This window comes from Falco punctatus, assembly GCF_963210335.1.
Source record: "Falco punctatus genome assembly, chromosome: 7".
Classification (NCBI taxonomy): domain Eukaryota; kingdom Metazoa; phylum Chordata; class Aves; order Falconiformes; family Falconidae; genus Falco; species Falco punctatus.
This window is the reverse complement of record NC_137587.1, coordinates 31,898,463-31,917,889: the sequence shown is the minus strand read 5'-3', so window position 1 is coordinate 31,917,889 and position 19,427 is coordinate 31,898,463. Positions and strand designations below refer to the sequence as shown.

At 42.2% G+C, this 19,427-nt stretch overlaps 1 protein-coding gene across 4 annotated transcripts in view; it reads left to right on the top strand.

Moving 5' to 3' along the window:
- The window catches only part of ASB2 (ankyrin repeat and SOCS box containing 2), a 36,481-nt gene extending 17,493 nt beyond the window's left edge, over positions 1–18,988 (top strand). For all 4 annotated transcript variants that reach the window (XM_080396266.1, XM_080396267.1, XM_080396269.1 and 1 more), the window contains 7 exons: positions 1,299–1,465; positions 2,140–2,295; positions 4,242–4,487; positions 6,760–6,931; positions 11,767–12,328; positions 16,125–16,278; positions 17,024–18,988. In XM_080396266.1, the coding sequence (XP_080252392.1) occupies positions 1,299–1,465; positions 2,140–2,295; positions 4,242–4,487; positions 6,760–6,931; positions 11,767–12,328; positions 16,125–16,278; positions 17,024–17,160 (1,594 nt within the window). In that variant the 3' untranslated portion in view covers positions 17,161–18,988. The remainder of the gene's footprint in view (positions 1–1,298; positions 1,466–2,139; positions 2,296–4,241; positions 4,488–6,759; positions 6,932–11,766; positions 12,329–16,124; positions 16,279–17,023) is intronic.
- Positions 18,989–19,427: the final 439 nt, after the last annotated feature.

Below are 19,427 nucleotides of genomic sequence, written 5' to 3'. Positions count from 1 at the left end.
CACAGTACGCCTTGTCTTGAAAGCTTCAGAATTAGCATCAAAAGACGATTGTCATGTTATTTTTGTTTTCTGTGATAAACACTGAAATCCTACTTTAACACTTTTCAGTGATTCTACACATTTCAATCACTTTCTACTCTGTAGAGGCTTTAAAATACTCCTTACCTCCCTCTCTCCCTAATAATTTTTTATTCCTTTTACTCCTTGTGCCTAGAAGTTTTTTGACCCTGTGGAGTCTGACAGTGGTTTGCTGGGTTCAAATGGACCAGATCACAAATCTTTTTACAGCTTGGCATCAGGTCCCAGCTGTGGTTCCAGAGGCCCCTGACTGCTGCAGTTTCTTGGGGAATCGCTAACTTGCCTAAGAGGTTTGCAGGAATGGACTTGTCAACGGAGCTAACGGGTCTGCTCCCAAGCAGGCTTCTCACGACCAGATTTTTAGAAGTGCCCAGCACCTAATATCTCTTACTGGGACACTGAATACACACTTTTGAAGGTCTATAATTTCTGAGGTGGTTATAATTTCTGAAAATTTGATTACTCAGTGCTGAAATAAAGGCTGGGGACCTGTGGGGCATGGTTGTGAAGGGCAGTGCAGAATTTCATTTGGGTGGGTGGATTTGGTTTTTTAATCCTCCCTGGCTGAAGAAAGGAAAGCCCAGATCAACACCCTGATGTTCACACAGTCTAACCAGAGCTCTCCCTTCTTCGTAACTGGACTGGCTAACGTCTGAAAACAGCATTGTGTAAGAGAAATTGGAAGTATCTTTAAAATACAAGAATAAGATTTGTTGAGAATTTCTGTTTTAGGGCTAAGCCACCTGCAAATCAAATTTAAAGTTTTCTTCAGGGATGAACAGAAGAAATTATCTTCAAAGCTGATCTTATTCAAGAGATCTCATATGGAAACACATGTCCCACATGGGACAGCAAATGGCAGGGTGATGCAGTTATCACAACCATGGACACTCATGGAAGTGTACAGAGCAAGGGTAAAGCTGGTCTCCCCCTACTCCAGCTATCTAAAATATAAGTGTTTATGTCAGAGATTAGTCACACTTTTCACCTTCCTCACACTCCAAGGAGAGAGCTTGGCACCTCCAGACAGTGATTTTTCTGATCTGTTGTGAGTGGCCAAATCAGAGAAGACAAATTTTACCTCTACAGGTCCTGTAGCAAGACACCTTAGGATGATAAATACTATATAGGCTAGGGATTCACTATATTGGCTAGACGATACAGTGATGTTGCTGCAAAAAGCTTCTCAGTAATGAAGGAGTTTTAATCTTATTTTAAAGAGAACTTGACCCTGTAGTGGCAGCAATCAAGGATGGAGATGAAAAAGCAGTATGCAACATGATGAAATCAGGAAAAGACCTTTCTGAACCTAATAAGGATGGCTGGATACCCCTCCATGAAGCTGCGTACTATGGCCAAGTGGGTTGCCTGAGCCTGTTGCAAAAAGGTCAGTGAAGTTAAAACTAAGTAATCACAAAAGGGAGAAGAAGAATATGAATAAATTAAAAAACAGAATTAGCAGAAACCCAAGCCTGGTCTGGGACAGTGTGTGAAGCTTTTTTCCAATCTCTCTGAGCGTATGTTAATTTCACCTTCTTTTTGAGAATAGGTTCCCAGACTGAAGCTTCTAAAAGTTAGGATCTTCCAGAGAAAGTGGTATCTGGATAGATCTTGCCAAGTCCTCGACATCTCACAGTAAAGCCTTGTAGCTGAACTCTCAGCTGTTGTGAGCTGCTTGGCTGCCACAGCTGACAGCAATTACCCCACTTCCCACTAGCTGGAGATCCAGCCCAGCACCTCTTTGCTTATCTCTGAAGGTGGTTAACTACTATAGTTTGTTTTCAAACTGTTGCTGAAGAGCAGTTACTCCACAACTTACTGCATCACCAGTGGCCATAGCTGAACATTTTAATCTATGCCGGCCACTGATTTAAAGTGCTTGATCTGAGTTACAGTAACTTTATAGTATATTCTTAAATTGCTTTGCTCATGGAAAAGGAAAAGAAAAGAAATAAACAACAAAAAGTCACGTAAAGCTAGGAGGATCTTGAAAGGTAATGATGCTGCAGATACTTGTGCACTACGTGCCGTGATGGCTTTGGGCTTGCCATTTCTTCACAGCATACCCTGGCACAATCGACCAGCGCACCCTCAATGAGGAGACAGCTCTCTACCTGGCCACCAGCCGGGGCAACCTGGACTGCCTGCTCACCCTGCTGCAGGCTGGGGCCGAGCCTGACATCTCCAACAAAGCCAGAGAAACGCCACTCTACAAAGGTAAGCGGCTGCCTTTCCAGGGATGCTGAGCTCTTCTGGCACCACCGAGGCAGAGCTGCAGGATGGCTGGTGATGTGAGGCTGAAACTGTGATTAGCTCCCATTTTCTACCTTCCCTGCCTACTATGTCTGACCTGCCATGCCACAGCCTGCCTTCTCATCCGCCTCAGAGGCAGGATTAGAGCTGCCCCTGCAGGATGCCACATGGGCTGAGGGTGGGGTGGGTGATGCTTAGTGGGGCCCTAAGCACAGGGTGTCTGTACAATGTCCCAAACTTATGGAAAGCTGGATTGTACAGGAATATGTATGCTCGTCTAAACAGTAGGTCCTGTTAGATGTGGGAGTACGATGGCTGTAGACATGCCAGTGATTCCTATATTGTGTGCGCCAGGCCAGGCTGTGTGCTGTGGGAGATGCATAAGGTTGTAAACAATTCAGTGAGGTAGGTAAAGTTTTTAGTGTGAACATACCACTCTGCTGCTGGTCAGAGAGAACACTTTCTTTAGCAGAACAGCTTTACGTTATGATATCTCAAAGATTCAGAGAAGGAGATGATCTCTCACACTTTCATGTCCATGCCCTTTAACTGACTGCTCCTGTCATGACTATTTTTAGCACTCTAAAACATTAAAAAGCACATATTACTGGTTAAAACAGTAATCTTGCCTCCAAGTTTGGATGCCTAGCATTAGAGCTGCTCAGTTTAAAATGCATTTGTTTTAAAATTCTGGCCTATAGTCTGCTAAAGGAAAGCTGTTCAACAGTGCATTTAGCACACAGTAGTGGTGGTAGTAGTAGTAGCAGTGCTCATACTACTAATAATAACAGCAAGTGTAATAGGAAAGCACCGTTTAGCCAGAGGAAAACTGTTATTAAGGATGTGCTACTCTTGATGCAAAATCTTCTGGTCTATCCTCCAACAACAACAACAACAAAAAGAAAAAATATCATAAGAAACTAGTCATCCCCAGTGCGTAAACAAATTAAACTCTGCAGAGCCATGCACAGGTAATTACAGAAGTGTCTAATCACATAGTTGCTTTCAGTACACATGAGTGACACCTGCGTATGGGTGAGGAAGCCATGGCAATATCCCAAGGGAAGAACCAAAACCAAAAGGTGGGAATTCTGTGAGGAAAAGACACTATTATTTCAAAGAAAAAACCCCAATTGCTATGGAATGTGCTGGCCTCTCTATACATTGTACAACAAATGCTAACTGGGGTTTGTAAATGTGCCTTATTCTAGGTACCTTTGGTTTGGGGTCCCACCATAAAGGTGTGCAGGAAGCCTCACGATTTGGGATTCAAAAAACAATGGGACAAATTGGTAGAATAAAAATCAACGAAATACTATTAATTATCAAGAAAATATCTTTAGCTCAGGATGGTCCTGAACTATAAATTGTTGCAAGCTGAGAAAGTGCTGCTGACTCACATCATTATTGTTTCCTAAGGATCCTTTCCTGGGTACTGTTGGTTTAAGCTTGTTTTGGTTTTTTTTTTGTCTATATAGAGCTTTATCTGTTGTCCAGTCAGTTTGCACCGAATTTGGAAAGTTTTCAAGTCATGATTTCTGTAACATGTTGTTCTTTATAAATAATCTCCTGCACCTTGTCACCTTGCTGTGTCACTGTGGTGTCCAGTTGGTACAAACGTGCTGGGCTGGATTCCCCTCCATGCCAGGCCTGGCACAAGTCCTGCACAGAACACTTAGCCTCCTCCAGGCCCTGGTTGAAGATTGCCTTCACTGCCATATCATTTACAGGCCCTGGACAGTGTCATTTGGTAACAGCCTTGGCCCTCATATTGACCTAGATGGAACTTTGGTCTTTACTGACTATGGCCTAGTTGTATTATATTGCCCTATGCTACATGGAATGGATACCACAACATCCAGAATCTTCTCAAAAGCCTGTCCTAATCACTTCCCTTTTTTCCAAAACAGCTTGTGAGCGCAAGAATGCAGAGGCTGCAAGACTCCTGGTGCAGTACAATGCTGACACCAACCATCGTTGCAATCGAGGATGGACTGCTCTCCATGAGGCTGTCTCCCGAAATGACCTGGAGATTATTGATATCCTTGTGAAAGGAGGTGCAAAGATCGAGTCTGCAAATGCCTATGGGATCACTTCTTTGTTTGTGGCAGCTGAGAGTGGGCAGTTGGAAGCTTTGAGATACCTTGCAAAATGTGGTGAGTACAGCTGTGCCATTAAATGCCTTTACTGCTTTCATTCTTCATATTTCAGAGTTGCCATTAATTCTCCCTGGCTCAGTTTTTCTGCTTCTGGAGACAAGGCCTAGCTTTCAGAGGTGCTGAAACCCTGTTGTTCCAGGTGGCTGAATTGTGTAGGGTCTTCCAGTGAGCATGGCCCAGACACGTCCGCTTCTTCAGCATTCATTCATGGTCACCTACTTTGGGAAGTAATATCGTGCTCTCTAATTACACTGCCTGATTGAAAACCCATATTGCTGCACACACGTAGCCTAAAATCCAATCAGTCATAAAAGATAACTGTAGGTGGTAATAGATGTCAGAAGCTGAACATTAGCCAACCCCATCTTCTCATGAACATGTGCAGTGATGGGCAAGGTTAGCTGTCCTCCATTAATGAATCCTGCTGAAAATAGATAAGTACTATTGTATAGTTAATGGATTTACACCAAGGAGAAGCAGACTTGCTCTCTCCGTGTGTATATGTTCAAACATGTGAACAGAGTGAATTTGATTCTAGTTTACACTAAATCTACCTTTTACTGCTCCACTCATGTAAAACAGCTTTAAAATAAGCACAACGTACTTTACTACTCTTCTGAGGCATATTTTATTTTCACTGTGGGCTAATATCTTCAATGTAGGTAACAGCTGGGCCCTGCACTTGTGAAATAAGAGCTAAACAGCAATGAAGATAAGAAAAACTTCTGAAGCAGTTAGTATGGCTAAAATATGAGTTGGGGAACAAAAAATGTGTTCTGCTGTCCAGCTAGCATTCTCAAGTCAGTTTTATGTGACCAGTTAGTCCACCACGCTGCCTACAATTTTAGAAACTAAGCCAGGATGTGATTTGTGTTTCAACTTAGATAGATATTAGGATTTCCGTAAAGTTCAATTTTGAGAAAAATACACAGGAGAAAATCCAATAAAACTGTCCAATTGTTTCAAGCCCTGGAAAGCTCCTCTGAGAATCCCAGGAATGATATCACTGCATTGTTTATGATGAGCAATGTTCATCATAAAAAAGGGTTTCTTTTTCATTTCTTTTTCATTAGGATCGTAGTCCTGTGTTATGTTTTGTCACTGCAATTCTCCTGATGTTTCCAGCTACATCTTCAAAGGGCCAAATACAACACAGATGTTTCGGTTTGGGGCGAGAGCACAGGGAAATGTTCTCTTTGGCAAGGAGTTTTCATGATCAAATGGGAGACTGATTGGCTCCTCTATTGGAGTTTAAAAGCAAAACTCCAGTGAAATGTCATTCCCATTTAGGATACACATAGAGCAGCCCTCCTGAGGACAGCACAGTACGGTATACTACAGTCAAAACCCAGGCTTCCAGGCCTTAAACATCTAGCACAGAAAAAGCTAGAATCCAAATTGTTTGTGGCCAAAAAGTATTAGGTCTTGGTTTATTCTTGCAAGTTGTTTATTAAGCCAAATACACGCTAGAGCTGCAGAAAAAAATGCCCCAAATAATCTAGTAGCTCATGAATAATGTTCATCTTTTTTTGGTAAAACCTACCATTCGGAGCCTAACTGGAACCTTGTGAAGTGATGTGGCCTTAGGTGTTGAGTTTTGAAATGAAATAAATATTCATTGAATAAGGCATGACCAAAGCTGATTAGAATTGTTACTCAGTACCATGCAGATGTCATGTTATAGAGTACTCTTTTGGCCTGGCTATGTACTAAAACTAAAATATAGTGTAAATAGTATAAATGTACTTATAGCGTGAATATATAAAAAGTATAAATAATATATTTAAATATAAATAAATGTATATCATAAATATATAATCATAGAATTATGGAGAGCATCTTTTGATGTTATCTAGCCCAAACTCCAGCTCAGGAATAATCTATATACATTGTATAAATGCATAAATACAAATGGAATTATTGTATCTAAAGAAAAAGCCATGCTATATAAATAATTTTATAGTTTTAAAGTTTTTTGCCTTTGAGCTGCAGCTGAATGGAGCCTAGAATCATGATTGTGAGCTAATAGTCACCACCCATGTTAAACTCTCCCTCATAAAATTCACATCATATTAAAAACCAGTGGAAAGCTATGATGTAGCTGTATACAACTGATATGACTGTATCACCTCTGATATGACCTCATTCACATCCCAGTCCAGCACATTTTGTAGCTTCAGTGTCGTGGAGATGTATGTGTCCATTCAAAGCATGTTGCTTCCACCTGATTTTAACCTTTTGGTGCTACAAAGGTTTTCTTCCTTCCTAGGTGCTGATATAAACACTCAAGCCAGTGATAACGCCTCTGCTCTTTATGAAGCCTGTAAAAATGGACACGTACCTATCGTGGAATTTCTTTTGTCCCAGGGAGCAGATGCTAATAAAGCCAATAAGGATGGCCTGTTACCTCTTCACATAGCAGCCAAAAAAGGGATTTGCGAGTAAGTTTTAGTTCATTTCATAGTTTCATCTTTTAGACAAGAATCTGAAGTCCTTATTAAAAGGAGATTGGAATGTTCCAGATCTAGTTGTGAACATGGGATGCTGCCACTTGGGAGCTGGTCTTTCTGCTTGCACAGCTCAGGCTGGAAATGAAGAACGTGTTTGCAGGTTGGGATGGTCTAGGATGGGGTGAGCAGGAATGTGGGTGCAAGATTCCTTTAGCTTTGCCAAGATGTCACCTATTACAACTAAAAAGACTCATGTATCTTGGAAGCAGATTAAATTGAGCTCCAGAAAATATGCTTGAGACAGAATAAAAAAACATCTGTGCGTGTGCATGTGTGTAGGGGTAGGAGTTAGTCCTCATTTTTTCCTACATGAGCCCATTGTGATTCTCCTGTACAAGCAGAACATACTGCATTCACCTCTGGTATGTCCAGGTTTTATTAACAATAATTCAGACTGACAGCAGGAAGTGGTTAAGTGAATCTCTAGGGCATTGGAAAGATTGTTGCTAGAATATGGTGTCCAGTTCTAGTATCCTCCCCTTCAGAACCCTTTCAGGAAATTGGAAAGGCTTCAGAAAAGAAGTACAAGAATTACTCATGATCTGGAAAATATACTCTATTAGTGAGTGATTAAATGACTCTTAAATATAACAGACAAATGCATAAAAAGATCTAGTGGGGTTTTTTTCTGAAGTAAAATGTGTTTGGGATAGAGCTGAGCACATTCTTTGAACAGTGAGAAAAGTAACTAATGGAAAAATAACCAGGAATTGAGTAGACTTACTAGTCCTCTGAAGCAGAAGTGTTTATAGGAGAAACTCTACAGCCTGTGATAAAGGATATCAATTTAGAAAATGCTGTCTAGGGATAGGATTGTTGCACTGTCATGGAAATATTGTTGACTGAGCTCTTTCAAGACCTGAGACATTGGAGTATGCCTCTGAGCATGAACTCCTTAGCATTCTGATCCTAGGACAAGTTACAGCTCCTGCCTTTAACCCCTCACTGCTGGAAGGGTGAGTGACCCACAGCCATTTTGCAAAATACAGTCACATTTCACAGTGACAGACCCTTTTGGTGACTGTAGCAAATTCTTCTGTCACAGCTTCTATCAAAATCCTTTCAGCAATAGTAAAAGGAAAGAGTATATCCAACTGCAAAGACTGTTTCTGGATAGTAAAGCTAACTTTGCAGACAACTGCAGGAGCAGATTCTTATATATTTCACAGTGCCTGGGGAATGAAAAATTTTGACTGCACTACGCCTTCCCATAGCATCTTTTATCCTAGTGTTTAGGTCTGCTTGGGAATCCCTATTAAGCTTCTCAAATCACTTTGATAGACCTGAAGATAATAATTTTCTGCAGTTGGAGTAGGTCTGCTTTGTGTGCAAGCTGTGTATTCTAGAGGGCAGCCCAGTGTGTGTTTATACGCATACAGCGTGTACATGAATACCCTACATAGACTAATGTAGGCATGATTCAAAATTTTCTCTGGGGTTTGAGCTACAAAGACATTTTCTTGAAAAAAACCCCACATTTTAGATGAGAAATGTGCCAGAGACAGAACCCAGCTTTAGTTGCTCACTTTCAAAAAAAGTTCATCTGAAAATACAGTAAGTTGATCTGAGTCCAATTTGTATATAGAGTCTGCACCAGCTCTCTGAATCTTCTGCTCCCCTCAATAGTTCCTCACCCTGACCTGAAAAGAAATTTACATGGAAACTCTACAAGCTGAGTCCATCCCCATGTTATAAAGGAAAGTGCCTGGTTCAGATCTCACATCTACTTATTCCCAACACCCAGCAGCATAAATGAGACCAGAATTTAGCCCAAACTCCGAGTTCCTTCACTTGTAAAAGACTGAGCACAAATATTTGTGCACAACTGCTGCAAACTAAGTGCAAAAGAAAGAAAAAAGAAAAAAATATCTGCTCTTATAAATATTTATCTAAATGACAAAGCTTTAGCCCAATTGGCTGATCATTCTTAATTCCTTTGGTATTCAGTAAAATAACACCCTTCACGGTGACCTCTCTTTGTATTCCTGCAGATTTAATACGTAATTCTGCAGGAATTCCACGCTTCAACTTTTTGCCAGAGCACGAAGGCTCCCTACCATCAAAAAGCCAAGAATGCAGTCCCAAGGCTCAACTGTCAACTCTTGTTGCTTGGTGTTTGTTTATTTTAAGTGACACCTTGTCAATACTGACCTGAAATTCATAAGGGTCATCTCATCGGCTGTAGGACAATCACAAGCAGTTATTTAACTCCTCCCCCCTCGGAACTGAGATGCTGAGAAGGGAAGACTTTGTGAAGTGTGGGCAAATTTATCAAGTAAATGAAAGCCATTAAATTTTTGGCACATTCATGCTAAGGATGCTCTGCCTCATATATATATATATGCCTTTCCATATAGTTTCTAACAAATAGAAATTACAAAAACAGGTGCCAGGGATAAGGGGAAACTTGGCACTATTTCAAAACTGTACATGAGGCTCAGGCTTGTGATGGACGTAGGATGTAGCCTGGCTTGTCTGGCCTTGGCTGCCTTCTCCCTCTAGACAGACAGGAAAGACTGCAGAAGTGGAGGCACCATATTACTGAACCGACCCGCTTTGGAGGATGAGGAAGAGAGACGATTCAAGCCTCGAAATGAAACTGATACAAATGTGATGCTTCTTGTTTTTCCTCCCAAAATAAATGTGGGGTACAGGGAGTGTACTGAGGCCTGGGACACTGCAGCATTTGGATGCAGAGTCTCAGCATGGCACCCCTGTGTTGAGTTTCAGGCCTCCCTTGCAGACAGAAATGACGCAGTGCCTCTTTAACTCAGATGTGAAGAGCTGGCTGAAGCACATATGCTGGAGAGAAAGAACAAAACAGACCCTTAAATCTTCAAAACAGTTGATCATGGGATGACTAATGCTGGTACTTGGCATGGTCCTCGCAGTGCTCTGTGCCCTTTTTGTTATTACGGCTCTTACAGAACATTTGCTAATGGTGGGAATTTGCCAGCTCACAAGCGCCCAAACCTCCTGCTCCCTGGTGAGCATCAGAGTGCTGGAAAATGAGTGAGGCTGCTTAGGAAAAAAAAAAAAAAAAGGTGTTTGATTTCCCAAGATATTTACATATTTTAAAAGACTTTTTGTTTAAAAATGATATGTAGAAGTAACTTAGAGACATCAACAGTCCAACACTTAAATAGGAACATAATCCTGTAAAGTGTTATGCATCTTCAACTCTTATTTCAGCTCCTGGGAGCACTGGAGGCTCTGTCTTTCACAGGATCATTCGGTGTATCACAAAGAAAGGTCTTCCTGAGACTAGCGTTTACATTTGGCTTAGTTCATTATGTAAATATACGTTTGAGGGCTGAGTGTTGGGACCAGGCATTGCAGTCAAGCTGAAGATGTGCAGCATTTTAAAGGAGACATGCTACATGGTAGGAAACTGAGATTTGCATGTTTGAAGAACTGTTGACCGCTGGATAAAGTCTGCGTGGAAGGAAGAAGAGGAGGAGAAGGTGTGCTTAGCTTGCTGGCTCCTGCAAGTTTCATTTTAGATATCCCTCTCTCTCCACAGACAATATACAGGGAACATGAGCATCTCCTGAGACAGTAGGCAGACTCAGGCTGGATGGTCCCTAGTCTTTCTGGAAGTAGCTTAAGGTGACTGGTCTGTATTTACAGAATCAACCTAGTGCCTTGGCTAAACCATCCAGTTTTACACGCAGGAAAGGAGGGTTTAACCCAAAGGACTGGTCATGCAGCTCCATTGGCACCTACGGAGAATAAAAATGATCACAGATTTGCAACTGTGGGGCTCCTGCACATCATGTGTTTGAACTTCATGTTACAGAACGAGAGCAGCTTGATTTATGTTGCTGTGTCTGAGGCCACATCACACTTTCCAATAGCAACCCCTGATTACTGGGGTTTAGGACTTGGCTGTACATTTTTTCTCCCTGGGCTAAAGCATGGAAACCAGCCTGGAAAATATTTTTATTTCTTTTTCTGCCCTTTCCTAATTATCTTTTTGGCTCCCCATGATCTGGGATGGATGTTGATAGTCCCATGAATTTGCCACAGCCAAAAGCCACACAGTGAGAGCCTCCAGGATGGAGATCAAGCCAGGGTAATAACTGAATCATAAAATTGGGCAGGGAGGCTTGGGAACCAAATATGTAGTTTGTTCTAGCTCAGTCCTGCAGAGGAATGTTTGATTTCACCCCATTCTGTCTCAAGCCTCTTGCTGTGGCTGTGACCCATGAGGCCTGCCAACATCTTGTGTTAGTGCCCTTCTCCGCTGAGCAATAAAACATAAAACAATGCCGATGAAGGTGGGGAGATACAGCCTCTCTGCTGGCACCTCAGGCCATGCACCTTTTCCTCCAGTCCTACCCACAGCATGCCGATGAAGGTGCAGAACATCTGGGAGATCCTGGCTGGGCATCTGCCTTTTGGGCTGTGGCACCTAAGACAAGTTACAACAGGGTAGGTGAGTGCCAGCACGTCATCTCTTCCATCGTAACTCCCCCTGTAGCTGCCACTATCTCATAGAAACTGGGTGATAATTTCAAAAAACACCTGTTCCTCCAGGAAAGAAGGAGTCACGCAAGTGACATTTTTGGCAAGGTAGGAGCACAGGGAGTTGCTGACAGGTTTCAAGTTCACACTTTAGTTTCTCTCAGAGAGAGTTGTTCCTGTGCCTGAGTTGGCAGGCTCTCTCTGGTGGTTACAACCATACAGCTATGATTTGCTGTATGGTTGTAGATCCCCTAGGTCCCCTAGAGCTCACTGCTGTTCATTGACTCTCCACCTGACAGGATTGTCTCCATGCTGATCCCTGTGACCAGCCGCACCCGTGTCAAGCGTAGTGGCATCAGCCCCCTGCACTTAGCAGCTGAACGCAACAATGATGACATCTTGGAAGAGCTGATCGATGCTGGCTATGATGTCAACACCACCCTCTCCAATGAACGGTCCTGCCTTTACGAGGACAGACGCACCACCCCTCTCTATTTTGCTGTTTTTAATAACAACATCTATGCCACAGAGCTCCTGCTGCAAGCTGGAGCCAACCCCAATGTTGACCTCATTAACCCATTACTCATCTCCATTCGCCATGGCTGCCTGAAGACCATGAAACTGCTCCTTGACCATGGAGCGAACATTGATGCCTATATATCAAGCCATCCCACCACATTTCCAGCTACCATCATGTTTTCGATGAAGTACCTTTCCGTGCTGAAGTATCTCCTGGATCTGGGCTGTGATGCAGGTTCCTGCTTTGAGTGTCAGTATGGAAACGGCCCACACCCTGCATTAAACTACAGACGGGACAGACTTAACGATCCCCAGCTGTCCAAGGAGCCAACCATAGTACAGGTAAGCACTGCCTGTCTACCCACAGTACTTCTGAGGACATCTCCTACTCACGTATCCCGCAAATTTTAATGTATTTTTTCTCCCAGATTTCCTGTGATAGAAGATGCCTTCCCTCCTACTTTATTAACAGAAAAAAAGGTTCAATGAAAGTCCTTGAATGTTCCAAGTCCATGTTCAATGACAGCAGGGTGGTAGGCAACAGCTGCTGTGGCCCTGGCTTGAATCTGTAGTGAATTATGGCCATCTTGACAGCTTTGCTGTCAGATCTACAATATTCTTTTCCTTTGGACCTGAGGTGCCAGGAATAAAGCATGTTTTCTTGATAGGCAGTGTCATATGGGCAGTAACATATGGACAGTAGCATATGGGCAGTAGAAACCTGCTTGTTCTATTTGCCCTATAAGATTTGTTTTGCCTGATACAGAATTTAAGCTCCTAGTTAAATTAGAATTGTCTAGTGCTTCTCTTTATGAGGGTAAACAAATGAATGTAAATAGTTGCAATTCCCCAGTTTACTGAACAAACAGCCATGGTGAGAGAGTGTAAATCATTACATTACCTATATGACTGTGCATTATATTTGAAGTTTTCAAAAGACGTTAGGAGATGTAGATCCATGATTTCATATGTTCAAAGCCCCTTACAGATTTTAGATATCCACACTTTACACGTGTATCTTTGCAGTCCTTTCCGAATCTCAGCTAGGCTCAGCTTCTGATGGGCTGGAATTGAACTATCAATTCCTTAAAGAACTTTGCAGAATCTCAGATTACACGTGGGTTTTTTTCTGATCTCTGTGTGCTGACTCCAATCAAAATTTCCTACCCTTCAACATGCAACACAACAAAGAAATCTCAGCATGGCAGTCTTTCTATTTTGCAAAGAAGCAGGGAAGAAATAAATCACCTTCTATCTAGTTTAAGTGTAATTTTGAGGGATTCAGAAGAAAGTGTCATTTAGCCCAAAGAGGTTGTCACTAATAAATGCTCCTTGGTAATGGAAAGAACAGAGGAAGACATTAATAGATCACAGGAGATCTTGACCTTTTTATTAGTCCTGTCTTCCAAAAGACTTTACTCTCTAGTAATGTGTCTGGGAAAAAATGAATAAAAAGAAATCTTAGAAAGAGGATTGTAAGAGTCCATCAAAATAATCTCTTATACCAAACAGAGCTGACTTCTCCTTGAGAGTGTTTGTCACAACGAAATTCCTTCAGGATACTACACTTTTGTCAAAGAAGAAAAATACATCATCTCCAGTTCTTGAACCGTGATATAGTAGCATGTAGAGTGAACAGAGAGCTGGAATTCCAAGGCAAGGAGAGACAGTTTGTCTGTAGCCCTCTGTTGTATCCTAGCCACTCAAAACCCGTTCTGCTTTTACTTATTTAAGGACATTATTTCACTCTGGATCTCACCTACAACTACTTTTAGTGCCTAACAATACATTAGGTCATCACCTTAATGGTCAGACCATGTGAAGCAGAGGTAGCAGAAGCTGTATCAAATCATATTAGTGCCTAGAACCAGTGAGAGGCAAATGCATACAAAAAAGAAGCAATCCCTTCCCGCCAATACTTTTTAAAATTTGCTTCCTTTACTGCTAGGAATTTGGCTAATGAAAGTAAGGCTTGTGTGGTATAGCTTCATAATATAGTTGTGACATGTTTTGTATTCTGAAATATAGAATGTATCTTATGAAACTATAGCTTTTTCCACACAAAATGTGTACATTTTTTATTTTATTGTATATGATTATGGAAAGATAATAAATCTGAAAGCTTAGTCTTTACACAGTAAAGACCATGAGCTACTGGAAGTGGATTTGAAAAATGAATATCTATAAATCATTACTGTTGCTACTAAATTAATGTGTGCTGGAGAGAGCAAACACAGGGAAATGGGTGTCTCACTGCACCACGTTTCCAGAATTGCAATGTCAGACCCGTGAACACGGAGGGTGAGGTGTCCTACTGCCGCGAGAGGGCATTCGGGGGCCTACCAAGATGCATGCTCGGAGTCGCTTTGTCCCCGAGTCAATCCCTTTGCCTGTAGCTGCAGGTTTGCATAATTTTGCTTCATTTTGTTGTGCCTTTTTTCCTGCAACATGTTTTGGAATATTTTTATTTCAGAGAATGTTTTTGCAGACTGAGCTTGTGAATAGGCAAGAGAGAAAAAGGCAGGCCAGGTCTCTGGCAGAGACAAGAAGAGGAAAGCAGTGAGATTCAGTGTTTTATTGCCCTACACATGTGTCCTCATTTAACTCGATAATGTGGAGTTACTGCTTGGAAGTGGTAGTGCAGATCCCCAGCTTGCACATCCTATAAGTAACTGCATGGCAATGGCATATGCACTGGAGAATGCAGCCAGATATTCTAAACCGAACTTCCTGTAAGTGGTCCAGGTAGGAAGCTGTAGGTTGTCCACTGGGATCCTCCCAACATTACTGTACCTAAATTTCCTGGGAAACACTACAGGGTGGTGCTCAGTGGAAAAAAGAAAAAAAGTCAGAAGAGTAATAAACACCTCTGTGAATGCTGTCACCTTGAATAAAATGGCCTTATAATTTTCTGCAGCTTTATTCTTTCCAGGGTGAGGTAATATAACTTTAATTCTGAGTAAGGGTATCCACACAAAAGTTTAATGCATTTTGATTTAGGGCTCATGCATGTGTAATAAAATTTGATTTTTGATTTTTTTATTAGATAGTTACAGGAGCTTAAACTGAAAGAGATTTAAGCTGGTGCATTGTCTTTCCTGTTTGTGGTGGGCTTGGAGGGTGCTTGCAGACAGTCTCAGTGACTAAAGTGATCGACGGTGTTTAAGCCACCATCATCCAATTGGGTTTGGCCATGTGCCTGAGTTCTTACCCACACAGCATGATGCAATTCATGTTAAATTTTCTGACTGCTCACATGCAGATACATCCATAGATATCTTCGTCATATGCAGCACCTTAACAGAGATAGATGAAGCTGTCTGGTGTATTATACTTAGTTAAAGTGGAAGGAGAAGTCACTACTTTATTGATTTTTTTTATTACTTTATTGATATGAGACTGCTTAAAGTCAGGTCCTTAAATCTGTTCTTCAATATCACCATAAGCAGCCCTCCATGCAACAGCTCTAAGTACTCTGCAGCTCCCATGGGGGGCAACAGAAAATTTGCTTAATCCAGGACTGTGTAAGGAAGACATCACTGTATTAGGCCCAGGATAGTTCTCCCATGAGTGAGTAAAACTGCCTGGGATTCATCTGGGCAGAGATTTCCCCAGACTTGTTTCTAGTGAGGTGTTTCGTCCCCAAAAGCTGCAGATGCTAGTAGGTTCACAAGAAGCAGGAGGTGCTGTGCTTGGCCCGATCTCCCTCTTTCCCTAAGCCTCCTTTCTGCACAGTTGCCACACAGAGCCCCTCCCAAGAAGGGAAAGGGACCCAGCATGCTGGGCCACAGTGCCCTAGGCTTCATGGACCTTTCAGCAGCTCCCTCACTGGCTTGGGGCAAAACTCCTCCGCCCTCCCATTTCTGTGGAAGTAGGACCCTGTAAACAATTCAGCATCTTTTCCATGCTCCAGAGCTCGGACTTCAACAGAGGTTTGTGTCCTCCTGCTGTCACAAAGAGGGGATTCCATCTTCAGTTGCAAAAAAAAAGTGCTTAGTTGAAGTTTCTGAAGGGAATCTGGTAATTGCCCTCACAGCTGGTATAAGGTTGGGACCACCAAAGCCCTGTTGCTATTGATGTAGATTCCATGGTTGCATTCACGTCCCACTGACTTTAGTCAATCTCTTTTTCCTTGAAGTTTTGTGAAATGGTGTCTACTCCAGAAATAAGTCGCTGGGCTGGTCCAATCATCGACGTTCTGCTGGATTATGTGGGTAATGTGCAGCTCTGTTCCCGGCTCAAGGAGCATATTGACAGCTATGAGGACTGGGCTGTCATTAAAGAAAAAGCAGGTATGGTCACCCAGGAGAGAATCAGACACAAATAGTCCCACTGCTGGAATCAAAGCCTCAGTTACCATCTCTTCTTAGTATTCACCACTTGAACTTGATAGGTTTTCCCTACTGAGACTGAATTACATTTTGGACCAGGCATGAGGCAGTAGAAATTGCTGAGTGTTGCTGGGTCTGTGATGTACACCAGCTGCGGATCTGACCCACTGGGAAGGAGCATTGCCAGTGCGGGAAGGCCCATTTGGCCGCACCTGGGGTGCAGTCACATCAGGGCAGGTGGGCAGCATGACCATCTCCACAGCAGCCCAGCAGTCACCAGTGGACTTTAAAACTTCTACTAACATTCTGCTCTCCCAAATATCCTTTCCCTCAGGATCAAGTCTTTCATAGACATTATCAGTATTAGTTTCCTGGCACCAAGCTAATTTTGGTACATATTATATTTATTTTCAGTGGGAAGGCTGAGTACTGTGAAGCAGCTCGTTTAAATCTTCCTAGAAATCCCATAGCTAAGGCTGAGATGGGATACAGCACCCCATCCTCCTGCCCTGCTTCCTTCCCTATGTCATAACTCAGAATAGACGAGCTGCCACCAATGCCAGATGAATCATCCCTCTATTATGGAAAAGCCCCCTTTTTTCATTCATCCTCCCATTTTCCTCTTGACACTGACCTGGCCAAGCTGAGCTGTCCCTCTCAAGTTTAAACCTGTTCTGCTCATGTTTCTGACCTGCCTGTTTTTCAGAACCCCCACGACCTCTTTCCCATCTTTGCCGCATCAAGGTACGAAGCCTGGTTGGAAGAAACCGCATTAAACTTCTTGACACCTTGCCTCTCCCAGACAGACTGATTCGATACTTACAGCACAATTACACACAGTGACCCCAGGCACACCAGACATGCAGCAGCTTCCCGGCATGGCACTCAGCGTCACCAGCATGGTGAGGGTGCACGTTGTGCATGGTGGGGAAGAATTGCTGCTGGTTTGGTCAAGCACCCTCCAATGACTAATCTAAGAGAAATATGCTTCTGAAGCATGAGTGAGAAGAAAATGGAGGAGACAGAGAGCTAAACATGGGACTGTTGTTAGGTTTTCCAAGAGAAAACACCTATGATTCACCTCAGAGCTTGGTCTGCAAAGAACAAGAAATGAAAGCCAGCACTGAAAAATTAGTAGTGCTGAAGCAAGTATCAGTGAGGAATTAAAAGGTATCCTGGGGCTGTGGTGGAGCTTAGTATCCTTGCTGAGATCACAATTTAGAAATTATCGAGAAACAACTTATTTGGGAAAACAATCACATTTCCTTCACTGAATGAGATTTTTATTTTAGTTTCTTTTGTACTGTTTGGATTTCTGCTAAGTGTGCTGGTTGCTAATTCTCTGATGCATTAACACCATCTTGCTAACACTTCTACTTCCATTTTTTGAACCTTTATTATTGAGTAGAATACTTGATTCTGAACATTCAAATCTCAGATCTTTTTAATAGACTAAAATTCAGAAGTTCTGATTCCTTTAAAAGTGAAGGAAAGGTTTATTTAAAGATGTATCAATTGTATCTGCGCATAGTGAATACAGTTCATTTTGTATTACATTGGCAATAAGGAATAGGTGAAATTCTGCTTGGGTAGCTTTATTTTTTCTTTTTTTGGTGTAAATTAGAAGTAGCTGCACTGTAAACAGTAGCTTTACTCAGTCATGGAGCTAGTGTCAGAACAGAACAAAGCCCTAGAGGCGCAGGAACAGAAGGGAGAGGCAACACTGCTAAACCAATTTTCTTTGTTCCTCCCATGAAGATCTTGTCCCTATAAAACCCAGCCTCTCTTACCTCCTTGGACCTCCGTGGCTATAATACCATCACTGGATGAAAGAGAGATTATTCCAAAATTGTGGAAGTCAGACTTTGAGATTTATGAAAATGGATACACAGAATTAGGCTTCCAAATCCTTATTCAGGTGCCTAAACAATGCCAGCTTGCTTGAGCCAGGTGTAGTTCCACTTGAGCCAATAGGACCACATTTGGTGTCAGATATTACTGAGGCAGAATAAAAGGCTTAGGATTTAGCCCTGAATTTCCTGACTTTGGAAGTTTGAAGTATCTATTAGCTCCCTTTGACATTGATGAAAGTTATTATCTCAGCTTCTTTGAAAATTAGGTCACCTATTTACAGCTCAGATTCACAACTGATTTATGGCAGCTTAACAAGTTACCATCTATCAGCTGAACCGCTATAATTGTCCGTGAAATTCTTTTATTGAAGTTTTTAACAAGTCACATTCCCTCACAGCTGGGGAGGCTGAGGAGCCCATGAATGGTTATTGGCAGCGACTACAGCTCAGTTGATAGGTGTGACTTGCTGAACTGATTTGATGAGTGCCTCGTTCCTGACTCGGCACCTAAGTAAGGATGGAAGAGCCTAAATTTGGAACTACGTCTTTGCAAATCTTACGCTAGAAGCACAATCCTTCTTACCTTAGGTGACAGAGTTGTTGTGCACTATGGTTTATTTGGATTCCCCACCAGAAAGCTGACAGATCTGATTTTGTTTGTTGGCCTGCATACCATCCATGGAATCAGATAGAAGTGTAAGTAGGGAAAATGCATTGCACCGGATTTTATTTGTACCGCTTTTTATACCTTAATACAGGACTAAAAGTGTGTTGCACACATACAAGTCTGTCTGGGCACACAAGTTCAGATTCTGTAATGGTTTTGTGTGAAATGTGTTCAGCACTTGTGGAACAGGACGTGAGCAGAAGAATTGGTTATAGCCATGGGCACTCTGTCCATAGCTGTCCCCTTCCCAAACACAAAAATGTTGAAAAACTAAGAGTTTCAATTCACACTGAACAAGGATCTTCTTGCAAAGCTTTGGAAACTGCTGAAATTTTGTCCAGTGACTTCCATTACTACCAGTTTAGCATCTACCCCCTTGTCTCCTGCAACATCAACAGGGAATTGCTTCAGGGTGGAAAAATACTAGGTGGAGAGAAAGGGATGGGGAACAGGAAATCTTCAGACCAGTTTTGCCAGTGAAGGCCCTGTGTTGATAAGCAAGAGCTTGTGAGAGAGAAAATCACCTGTGGAGTCTGTGCATCTCACTTTACGGGGCTGAGCAGTGAAAGTCTGGGTCTTACTCATATTGA